This window comes from Uloborus diversus, chromosome 1 (assembly GCF_026930045.1).
Source record: "Uloborus diversus isolate 005 chromosome 1, Udiv.v.3.1, whole genome shotgun sequence".
Lineage (NCBI taxonomy): Eukaryota > Metazoa > Arthropoda > Arachnida > Araneae > Uloboridae > Uloborus > Uloborus diversus.
Window position 1 is genome coordinate 240816051 of NC_072731.1, and position 12645 is coordinate 240828695.

Consider the following 12645-nt stretch of genomic DNA (forward strand, 5'->3'; position numbering starts at 1 on the left):
AATGTAAAAAAGACGAAATGCAGATAATTTTTTCCTTTGAGATGGAAATAGATGGATGCTTATAGTCCTCAGGAAAAAAGGTATTTTCTTAAACTGAACTGTTAGATCAGAGTTTTTAAAATTGTGTTCCGCGGAACCACAGGGGTTCCATAGAAATTATTAAATTGTGCAAAAAACTACCATGCTTTGTTTAAGTTCAATTTATTCCCCACTTAAAAATCAATATAATTTAGATTGTTTTCCTAGTAAACTGCAGAGAAAACATCTAAATGAAGGGTGGAGAAACCTTCAGGTTGTTGAAAATTTGACTCTGAAATCAGTTTGACTTCATAAAACCAACTAAGGTTCTTTACATTCCCTCACTTTGCTTTTAATTTGTAAATGAAATAATGCATGAAAACTGTGTATTATATGGAATTTTTAAAATCATTTATGTGTGATTGAACTCACAGATTAATTAGGCCAGGATACTAAAACAAAAATTCATCACTCTCTCACTGATGCAAAAAGCGAGGGATTGAGGTTAATGTTTATAGTGAGAAAATGATTCTAAATTAAATACACTTTTTTTTTTCTTATTCTAATTCATTATAATGGTATAACAGTAGTGATAGCAGTAACTTTTCTAATATTGTTCTTTTTTTTTCATAATTATTCTAATTTTGAACTACACACTGGTTTCTGTGTTCCGCCTACCCCCTTAGCTTAGGTCCATTCAATAATTGTGCCTGCCAATTTTTTTTCCTGACTTGTAAATATCATTATTATTATCACTACTATTATACTATTGTAATGACTTCCTGAGTTAATATAACTGTAATTTGTCTTATTTTATCTACTCGATTCTGATAATATATCATTTCCCCCTCTTAAGGTATTCCTGTATTCTTAAGATTTCAAAATGAATTAATTTATTAAAATATTGTGAATACTTTTCAGAACATGTTTTTTTTTTTAAGCGTTTACATTTATATATTCAAGTGACAATTTTTTCAATGCTTTCTGTCCACTTTAATTTTTCTGTTTATCTTCAGGTCAAAATAACTTATTGTGAGAATGACTTATAAAATCAAGTCTCTTTCATGATTTTATTTATTTTTTAAAATCTTTTTTCTTAATTATATAGCAAAGTGAGCTGAAAATGTCTCAAAAAATTTCTCTGAGGAAAGAAATAGAAAATTAATAAATAAAATCCATTAACTATTATAAAACTGAAGTTTTGAAAGTAGATCTGTTCAATGGGAAAATGTTTCTTTTCGTCTGTCTGTAAGTCTGTTGTGTTATTATTAACTCCTAACTTATGGAATGTGTCAAACATTTCACAGTAAAAAATTAAAACTAGTTATTTTATAAAGATTTAAGTTAATTATTGTCCTCTTTTTCATTTAGAGATCTGATGGTAACAAAAGCAGATATGAAAAGGACAGAATTGATCATGCCAAAAAGATAATGAAACCCTTTGTGCTTCGCCGATTAAAGAAGGATGTAAGTTTTGACTTTAAGTTGCTGTAGCATAATTTGTTCTTGAAGTGTGGAGGAGTAAAAGCGCATGTACTTGTAAACAATTATTCAACCTATTCTTCAAATTTGTATTCGAATAACACCTAGCCTCAAACATCTCTTCTTCACTATATGACCAAAAGTATTGAGACACTTTCAAAAATACACATTTTGCAGATTTCTCGAGAAATAATTGACCAATTGCTCTGTAATTTTTTTTTGACATAAAAGGTATACTCCAAGTGTGATTTTCCAATAAAAATTAAGTCTTACTATTCATTTAAGGGACCAACAACAAATTGAGAAAACAAAAGGTTTTTGATCTTCCTTCATTGTAAATAGATGCAAATAAACTGTAAATTTCAGAAATAGGTCAACGGACTATCTAGAATTTATTTTATATTTTTGTGAAAGTATTTCTTATACCCAGGGAGATATAAGCATTTCTTTCAAAAATACAAATTTTATTTGAAGGTTTTCGGCTTATAACACGCAGAGTATTCTGTCAAACGTTACTAAACTTAGATAATTTGACAGCATACAAAAGAAATATAATAATAAAATTTGAAGTTTAAATATTAAAAATTTGATGAAATATGAACGATTAAAGCGATTGTATTTTCACTGCACATGCATGAAAGATAACAATTTATATCCTTCATTATCCAAAGCCCAGATAAATCCTGCAACTCGACATAAAATTCCAGCTCGATATCTTTAAAATTTAAACCGTTATCAGTGACCTACCTACTCGTATACCTATGTATATTTTATGATAAAGTGAACTGAAGGATCGCTCCTGATGTTCCCTTATGGTACAACTGGGGAAGGAGGAATGCAGTCCATAACCAAATTTAGAAAAAGCAAAGCATATGCTCAAAATAATGGTATTTGTTTCATAGCTCTTGACATTTGTTTTCCTAAAATTTCGTCAAAACAGTGTCGTAACTTTTTTCACAAGTTGCCACTTAGACCCCTGAAATAACTTCATTAGGTTGAATATTTTATTTGGCAGGTATTAAAAGAACTGCCACAAAAGATTGATGAAACCCGAAGATGTTCTATGACTGAAGATCAGAGTGAAAAATACAAGCAGTTAGTGGCAACATTTTCTGCTGAGGTAAGTTTTGAAGTGAAATTTTATTGCAACTAATTATTAAAAACTGTCCATATGTACACATGAAGTACATTTGTTTATTTTCCAAACATTTCTGATTTTTAAATGTAAAAACATAGATGGGAAAAAAAAGGAAAATTAAATGTTTTCTGGCGTAAAATTTTAACATAATCAAAACCAATGTATGTCAGTATGTAATATAGAGAATGAGATTAATCATCTATATTCTTTGTCCTGCTTATCTTGCACTTTTAGAAATTCTTATAATATAACAAGTTTGACAGGGCTCGAAATTAACAGTGATCCACAACCACAAAAATAACCATTGAACCAGCACAAAATAAATTTTAGTGGTCTATGGGACCAGTGAAGTTTAATATTGTGTTTTCTTTTTAAAAATTGTAAGCATTATCATTTTTGAATCTTGCTTAAAGTTTGTATTTTTATTTACAATGTGTAGGTTTTCTTTGTAAGAAAAGATAATTGAAATTTGTACAGCAGTAGCATATTGTTTCTACCAATCTATTGTGGCTTTCTCACAAAACAATTTAAAAAATAAGGTCTTTTTGGCTCAAATTCCTTGACTAACGTTGGGGAACAGAAAGATGCCTGTTTAATTCTCTTCCACAGTCGCTCAAATATGTCTATTGACAACTGGTAATTGACACTATTAGTCATATTACTGTATTTTGTTTTTTTTAACCTATTTTTGCTTATTTTTTGTTTTACATTTTTTAAAATCAAGGTGCAAGAAATTACCACTAAAAGTGTGTATGGACCGAACCTTTAGCTACTGGACCATTGGGCCAATGAATTATTTTTTAAAATTTCTAGCTCTGAGGCTTGAGCAATAAATGTTAACAAAAAGTTTCTCTCTTTCTCTTTTTAAAGAAATTATGATATGAAACTTCCCAGGCATCATACTAAAATTTGTGTTTTAATACATTGTTCCCCTTCCCCCATTTTTTAATTCATTTTTTCTGTAAGGAAAACTATCAAGACAAGGTATTAATGTTTTAATACAACTAGCTATGGTTGCTCCTTGTTTATAATACTGCTAATTCAGATACTGAATTTTTCCCACAGAACTCAGTAGCCACCATATGCAAGTAGTGTTAGCTATTCACAGTGTGGATAAGTAGTGTCCTTTTTCCGGCTTTTATGACCTGTACCAACTGGCACAACAGGGCCTTGTTCAAATGTGTAAGAAGTACAAAAGAAAGTGAAAAAACTTTGTGTATAGAAGTATTTGGAATTCGATATACAAAACATCAATACCTGATATTTTCCGCAAAATGCATGATATTCAAATGCATGGTAATTCAAATGTTTGAATGCATGGTAATTCAAATTGACAAGTTTTACTTTTTCAATTAAATCAAAGAGAGATGTTATATTTTTTGTCCTTGTAATCAGGGGTGCCCCCCCCCCCAAGCAAAAGCTATAAATCTTGGAATGAGAAAGTAAAGTAAATCTTATTTCTGACATTGAAAGGAATCCAACAATGGAAAAGAAAGATATTGCTGTGGAATATGGAATACCTCCAAATTAAGCTGTCAACAATATTAAAATGAAAAGAGAAACTTCAAAAAACGGTATTAATCCCTGAATCTGAATTTGAAATGAATGAAGATGTGCACCTTTCTAGATGTAGAATCAGTTCCATTCAAGTGGTTCCAGCAGTATCTAAACCAAGACCATGCCGTTCCTGTAATTAGATCTTTGCTGTGTGAGAAAGCAACGAATTTTGCTATATTACTGAATACAGAAAATTTCCAAGTCAGTGCTGGATGGCTGGAAAAGTTCAAAACCAGACACAACTTCGTCTTCAGAACTCTTGATGGAGAAACTGTGCATAATGAACTTAAAGACTTTTTATTTCTGTAATTTTGTCTGTTATATGTACATATTAAAATATTCAATGGTTTTTAATATTAAAATGTCGAAAACTGAAACTAGCGGTTACTCGAACTTTCTGAAGTCGGAAGTTTTTCGTCAGTCCCTTTAGATTGGAGTTACCGGGAACTGACTCTCTACATATATATATATATATATACACTCAAGAGCCAAAACATTATGACCACCTGTCAATAACGAGTTGGCCCACCTTTGGCTAGCAACACAGCTTCAACCCGCCTTGGCATGGATGCCACAAGTCCTTGGTAGATGGCCGGAGACAGATTGTACCAGATGTTTAAACAATTGTTACGCAAATCCGAAATATTGCGAATTGGTGGTCTTTGAACTCTGAGCTACCGTCCCATGACATCCTAAATGTGTTCTATCGGATTGAGATCCGGTGAGTTATGCGGCCAGGACATTAACAGGAATTCAGCATCATGTTTTTGAACCACTCCAACACAATTTTAGCCTTGTGACATGGAGCGTTGTCCTGTTGGAACATTCCATTTCCAGCTGGAAAAACAGAGGCCATGTAAGGGTGCAACTGGTCCGCAATGATGTTCAGATACCCTGTGGCATTCAGGGTCTGCTGTACCACAACCATGGTTCCCAGAGATGCCCAAGGGAACGTCCCCCAAAGCATAATACCGCCACTACCGGCCTGTGTATGACCTACTGTACATTGAGGGAGCAACTGTTCGCCCGGAAGAGGGCGTATCCTGACACGGCCATCGCCGTGATGCATGACAAAACGTGACTCATCTGACCAGGCAACTCTCTCCCACTGATCCATGGACCAGTCGCGATGTTCCCGGGCCCAGCGCAGGCGCAGTTGGCGGTGACGCTTGGTCAGCAATGGCACACGAGTGAGACGTTTGCTGCGTAGCCCCATATCCAACAGTTTCCGCTGAACAGTGTGCTTTGATACTATTCTACTTGGCCCTGCATTGTAATTGGGCTGCCAGCTGAGCCCATGTCTGGCTCCGGTTTTGCTTCACCATGCGAGACAGTCTCCGACGACCTCTTTCTTCAATAGTGTGTGGACGTCCAATACCATGTCGTCTACTGTTGGTTTCACCGTCATTCATCCATTTTGCATAAGCAACTGTAGGTGACGAACAACCCACGAGTCATGCAGTTTCTGAAATACTTGTTTTGAGCCTTGGAACCATTATAATCTGCCCTCTATCAAAGTCGCTTAGATCCGCAGCCTTTCCCATCACACACAGAAGTAAATGAAAGAATGATTCTTCAGACTGTCCAGCAGCAGTTAAATACCACTTCCACCTGATCACGTGCCTTCCACGTCATCCAGGCGAGTTCATTGCAAGATGTAGGGGTGGTCATAATGTTTTGGCTCTTGAGTGTCTATATATATATATATATATATATATATATATATATATATATATATATCTATATATATATATATATATATATATATCTATATCTATATATATATATATATATATATATACAGTGCTCGATTTCAGGCGGAACGCGGCGGAACGGCGTTCCGGAACCTCTCTCTGTAAAAAAACTAAATTATTTGAAAACAGTTAAAATTCTTTGTCAGTGAGTAGACTCATCCACCGCGGCGCACGTGCAGTATAGCTTCCTCCCCTCCAGGTTAGAGATAGACTCGTCCGTCTGGCGTCTATTCCCCATTTCGTTCATCACTAGATGCTCAGTTGCTCAGTCGTAGTCCCGTAGTCAGGAGTCCGTGTTGTCCTGTACTGTACTCTACTACGCACTACCCACTTGCACACACGGTCGTCTTTTATTTATCTCTGTTACGTTACTTAGGTTAGTTGTGTTGAAGTTTATCAATGTATGCGAGTGTGATTGTTGTGAAATAAGATGAACAAAAAGTTAACCGATTTTTTTTTTACCCTCGGGTGATACTAAGAGACTTAAGCGAACCATTGATTGTGAAGACAACCTCACGCAACCATCTTCAACGACCTTACAACTGTCAACTAGCACTGAAAAGGTAACCAGTTCAGATTCTGACGAACATCACTCTAAAGAACAAGGACAAAAGGTTGAGTGTAACGACAATGCCTTGCCAGATTGTTGGACTAATTTTCAAAAAACTGATTTTTGCGAAAAATATGACTGGTTGTTAATTAAAAATGGAAAGTTAGGATGCAGTACTTGTAAAGAAATAGGGATCTTATCTGTTAAGAAAAAAACAGGTATGAAAATTTCAAAAGAATGGGCAAATGTTGAAATAGACAGTTATGGTGACACTAAACAGAAAAAGCAAACGTCTTTAAGGAAAAAGATTTTTGACCACAAAGAGAGTGCTGGTCATAAGGCAGCTGCTGAAATCCTAATCGAAAGTAAAGACGGAAAACTGGAGAAAACTATTTTGAGACAGAACTCTCATGAAAAAGAAATAACGGGGAAAATTTTCCGAACGGCGTACAAGGTTGTTAAAGAAAATCAGTCTTTTAACAATTTTGAAACGGAAGTTGATTTGCAAGAATTAAATGGGATTAACATGGGTCGCATTTTACACTCAGACAAAGCCTGTGCTAAAATTGCTTTGCATATCAGTAAGGAAATGAAGAAAACCTTTGTAGATGAAATCATTAAGAATGATACAAAACTTGGTTTGATAATTGATGAATCCACGTCCTTAAGTAATAAGTCAAGTTTAATAGTATACGTTCGGTGTTCTTTGCCTAAAACCGGTATGAGTGGCTCCACTAACGTCTTTTTGGATCTAATAGAACTAGATGGCGTTACTGCTAGAGCTGTTTTTGACTCTTTGATGAACTGTCTTCGGTCTAATGGACTATCTGACGTATTTTTAAGTAATAATTTAACAAGCTTAACTTGTGATAGTGCTGCTGCTATGATCGGTAAGCACAAAGGCGTTGCAACATTATTTCGTGAGAAATTTCCTTCTGTTATTGTTTGGCACTGTGCAAACCATAGACTTGAGCTGTCAGTGTCAGACGTTATTAAATCTGTTTCAGAAGTTAATAGGTTTAAATCTTTTATTGACAAACTCTATGTTGTCTATCATGCTTCACCAAAGAACAGCAGGGAACTTCGAAGCTGTGCAACTCTTTTGGATACAGAAATGTTAAAAATTGGAAGAGTCTTGAGCACCCGTTGGGTGGCATCTAGTTTTAGATCTGTGTCAGCTTTTTGGACGTCATATGAAGCATTAGTCGAACACTTTAAAGAAGCTTCAAATGACCCATCTAGAGACAGCAAAGATAAAAGTACTTTTTCCGGACTTCTTAACAAAATCACAGAAACTAATTTCATTCTAGACCTGGGATTGATGGCAGATGCTTTGCAAGAACTTTCAGAACTAAGTGAAGCTTTACAACATCGTAATGCAGATTTGAACTATGCGAACAGAAAATTGCTAATCACAGTTGGTTTATTTGAAGAAAGAAAAACAGTTCCAGGGTCCTACTCAACAATGGCTCAAGAAGCAGTAAACAACTTGTCTTTTTTCGGAGTTCCTCTCCACACAAAAGAAGGGAGATCAGACAATCAGCCGTTGAACCCCAAAATATTTTACGAGGCCCTTAAAACTTCTATTGAAACGAGACTACTTGATGACAAAGATGTTGAGTTAGCTACAACTCTTGAAGTTATGGATACCAAAACCTGGCCGACGAAACTCCCAATAACTTTTGGGGAAAATGAAATGAGGAAACTTGCTTCCAGGTTCAAACTTAACGAAAGACAGTTAATTACAGGTTTACGCGAATATATCTACTCCAGAGAGTTACCAGAAAGCCTCAATCCTGTAAAACAATCAATTGACTCGGTTGCCATTTCATCAAGTGAATGTGAAAGAGGATTCTCTCAGATGAACTTAATAATTACACCGCTGCGATCTTCACTCAACATAAGAACGGTTTCTGGCCTGATGTTTTTGAAAATTAATGGACCTCCTCTTAGACTGTTTGATCCAGAGAAGTATGTTAACTCTTGGCTGGTTTCTGGACACCACTCGGCGCTAGCTGTCAAGAGTAAGGAAAGATCAAGAGAAGGCAAATACGAAGAAAACATGATGAAGTTTTGGAGTATATTTTAAGAACAATTTTTGAAACAGTTATGTTGTATTGTTTTACTGCTTTTCATTATGTTTATTAAAAAGTTTGAGTTCAATAAAATATTTCTTTCTTTTTAACCGAATACTCCCTTTCTTACGTGGTTGGCAGTTTGACTTGTTGATTGACTGTGTTAAAGTGTTGATGTTGCTGACTGAAATTTCTTCTTACTTGATTAGTCAAAATATTTGTTTCAAGCCTTACTTTTTGAACACTAAACTATTGTTGATTGAGAAGTAAAAACAGCCTAAAAATGCGTAATTTTAAACTGAAATTTTGAAAATTTTCTGAGAGCCCCCGGACCCCCCTTTAGCTGGGGGGGGGGTATGGATACCCCTCAGACCCCCCGGTGTGTCCGCCCTTAACAGAGTTCCGGTACCTCAATTTTTAGAAATCGAGCACTGTATATATATATATATATATATATATATATATATATATATATATATATATATATATATATATATATATATATATATAACTTTCAATTATCTCACTGTTTTAGGTTGAGAGTGACCAGGAGCGAACTGGGTCTTCCAGTGGAGCTGGAATGATGATGCAGTTGCGAAAGGCAGCTAATCATCCATTGCTTCTTAGACACATATATGATGATGACAAGTTGAAGAAGATGTCAAAGTTAATGCTAAATGTAAATGTTTTTTTACTAAAATATCATTGGAGGAAAACTATTGATGTTGATGATTGGTTATGTTGAATTATTGATATTTCCAGTGTTCGCGCTCAACTATCTGTAACATGGGTCCCAGGGACCCATTAATGAAATAGATTTGGGTCCTTTGGTGGAAAAAATGAGTCCCTTAAATTTTAAACAGAAAATCTTAGTGCAGAAATGAATAATATAAAAATATTTATACTTGGGGGGGGGGGGAGGCATGAAATAAAATAAATTGGCTATTTTTGCCCTAATTTTTTTGTGATTTTATCATTGTAAAATTATTTTCAAATAATACACTTGCAAGACTCAGTTATGTGAGAAACTATTTGGTCAGTTACAATGAGATTAACTCAAAATTTACTTTAAAAATGGTTTTACCATAAAATGTAAAACAAGTGCCTCTGATTGATCAAGCAAAAAGCACTCCCTTAACTTTTGTTTTCCTGGAAATTTTTCTTAGTGAAAAAAGCAAACAGACACCCCCCCCCCCCCCTTCCCAATTATCATTGGCAATTACATAATAATAACAATAAATCGCAAGCGAATGAACCCAACGCAAAAATCGCGATCGCAAAAACGAAACATTTTCTCATATGAGTGTGAAAATTGCTCATTTGCAATCTTAAATCCGTATATTTGACTTTATTTTGACTTGTTCAAAATATCTGTTTTGATTTTTGTTCTATTTTTAAAATGGCCATTTTGAAAATGGCGCGATTGATTAATACCCGACTTTTGCAAGTCCAAATAAAAATAACCCATCAGAAAGAGATGAATTATTAGAAAAAGAACAAGGTTAAAGTGCTTTTGTATAAAATTCAAGTATTCATAAGCAATTTAACAAGAAAAATGTAAAGTTCGGAACTCTTTGTGTTTAGCGCGATCTGGAAAATATTCGCCATTTTTTTCTCCCCTCTTTTTATTGGGGATGCAAAATGATGATTTTCAAAAGTAATTCTGGTTACATGAATACCAAATTGCAATATTTTTACTGTACAATTGTCTTGTATTAATCCTGAAGATTGCATTGAAAACCTCTCTCATTTTTAGTCTTCATTTCTGTTTTTAGGAATTTCCTCAAGACAAAAGTTGAGGGAAAGCTTATTCTTAGAATACAGTACAATGGGCTATTTGTGAACTTGCTCCCTGCGCTCTGCCCAGGAGGTCACTGTAAGCTCCAGTCTTATCACTAAAATTCCATTGACTGGTCCACAATTGGGGTGTGTTTGAATAGCTGATAAACAGATAGGGTCATTTTAGTCCCTTTCTGTTGATTCTCCTGGTCATTTTGAAGCTTAAAAGCATTTACTAAATAGATCTTTAGCTTTTTCTCCCATTTTTTTTCTGGTTCTTATCTTTTGGGTTTTCTGGGTCCCTGGGACCCGATTTTTCGCGGAAGTTGCGTCCCTTTCCCGCGAATTTGCGTAAAAAACCCGCTATAGCGCGTAAACGCGAACCCTGTATTTCTGTAATTGAGGTGTGTGGAAAATGTATTACATATTTTTGGGAAGTAATGGAAAATTTTGCTTAGATCGGCAAAAGTGTTACGTTTTTTTGAAATTTTTAAAAATGCTTCTGAAACTATTGTTATATTAAATGTTTGCTTCATTTACAGGAACCAACTCATTTTCAGGCAGATCCCAATTTAGTGTTTGAAGACATGGGTGTAATGTCTGATTTCGAGCTGCACAAGCTATGCAAATCTTTTAAGGTTTTTATTTTCAAATCAATTTCATTTCAGTTTTCTATGATTAAAAAAAAGTGAATGTGAACTAAGTATTGTTTTTATTCCAGTCTCTGGCACCATTCATTCTTCCAGATGAAGTTATCCTTAATTCTGGAAAGTTTAAAGTTCTGGATTCACTTTTGCCTAACTTGATAGAGCAGGTAGTATTTATTAAATGAAAACATTTTTCAACCCTTTTCTTCTTTTTTTTTTTTGCATTAAAAATGATTTTTTCTTTTTCTTTTCTTTTTTTTTTGTATGCGTCTAAATTTAAATAATTTAATACCATTTTCTTCAGAAAAGTAATTTAAATTCCGCTTTGCTATAAATTTTGAAGTAAAAACTGGATCCAATTTATATATTGATGAAATATAAATTGTTTAGCAAGTTATTTTTTAACAAGTGGCAATTGATTGTCATTTTATTGTTTTCAATAACTTCTTTGTCATGTGTCCATAAACCCACTATCTATGAAATTCTGGTATTATCATGTTGTTTATTCTGTAAGGGTACAACATGGATGTTTTTCCTAAGTTCAAGTTTGATTTTTCTTCGATGTAGATGCTTCATATTTGAACTAAATTTGACCCCCCTCCTCCATGATGTTCATTAAAATAGTTTCGATAAAACTACATCATTAATAAGTGAATGCAATATTCATAACATTGCAAAACATTTTCTGTTATTAGCTGTCTAACAGCGGCAGATTCACCATGCTGCAAAGGTTGCAGTTGCTAGGGGCCCCGAAGCTGTTCAAAAATGCACATGATAAATATTTCACATGGCTCAAGATCAAGGCGGCCCCAAAAATGCATTGCGACATGCCCCTGAAACCTGTAAATCCGCCACTGTTGTATAAACTTGACTTATTTATATTGACATATTTTACTTTGGATTTATTTTTGCATAGTTAGAAAACTTCAATTATTTTTTTCCTTAAATAAAAAAAAACATACTGAGGACGGAATTTTTGTTTCCTAAAATTAATGTTAAAGAATTTTTATCCGAAAAAAAAAATGGTTCCCATTCTTGTATTGATAATTTGTAAAATTTGAATGGGGGAGGGGGACATTGCAGCTAGAGTTCGAAACTAGTGTTTCATAGTCTTATACACCCAGAATTTTTGTTTAATATAAAAGACTTATCATCATATGAAACATCTTTTTCTTATTTTTTTTAATGTTATGAAAAGAGGAAATTATGCACTAAGATGCCGGAAAAAAGGAGGGGGAGTATTCACAATACATATCCTTATCTATTTCAAGTTAAAACAAAGTTATGAGTAGCTCACAATTTTCCTTTAAGAACTATTATTTTTTTCTTTCGAAAGTGAGGTTTGCAGACTATAAGAATATCGAGAAAAATGAAACATATACACAAATTAACCCCCCACCCTCTCTTTTAAAGGTCTTAATATTTGTTGCCCTAAAAATGTCTTGAAGTTTTTTTCATAAAAATTGAGTCCTATTTATTTCCACACACAAATCCCTACCCTGTTCCCTATATTTTCTAAATTGACAAATGTAAACTATAAAGTTGTTATACTTGTAAACAACTTGTCCGTGCATAACTTGTCCTTGTACTTGATGCCTGTTTTCCAGTTTCTTCCTTGAACATCTCTTTAGAAGATAAAAAATGT

The 12645-nt window shown here is 34.1% G+C and overlaps 1 protein-coding gene across 1 annotated transcript in view; it reads left to right on the top strand.

Moving 5' to 3' along the window:
• The window catches only part of LOC129219578 (SWI/SNF-related matrix-associated actin-dependent regulator of chromatin subfamily A containing DEAD/H box 1 homolog), a 65877-nt gene that overhangs the window by 40488 nt on the left and 12744 nt on the right, over positions 1-12645 (top strand). The window contains exons 10-14 of the mRNA XM_054853877.1: positions 1390-1485; positions 2516-2620; positions 9110-9253; positions 10896-10991; positions 11075-11167. Of these exons, the coding sequence (XP_054709852.1) occupies positions 1390-1485; positions 2516-2620; positions 9110-9253; positions 10896-10991; positions 11075-11167 (534 nt within the window). The remainder of the gene's footprint in view (positions 1-1389; positions 1486-2515; positions 2621-9109; positions 9254-10895; positions 10992-11074; positions 11168-12645) is intronic.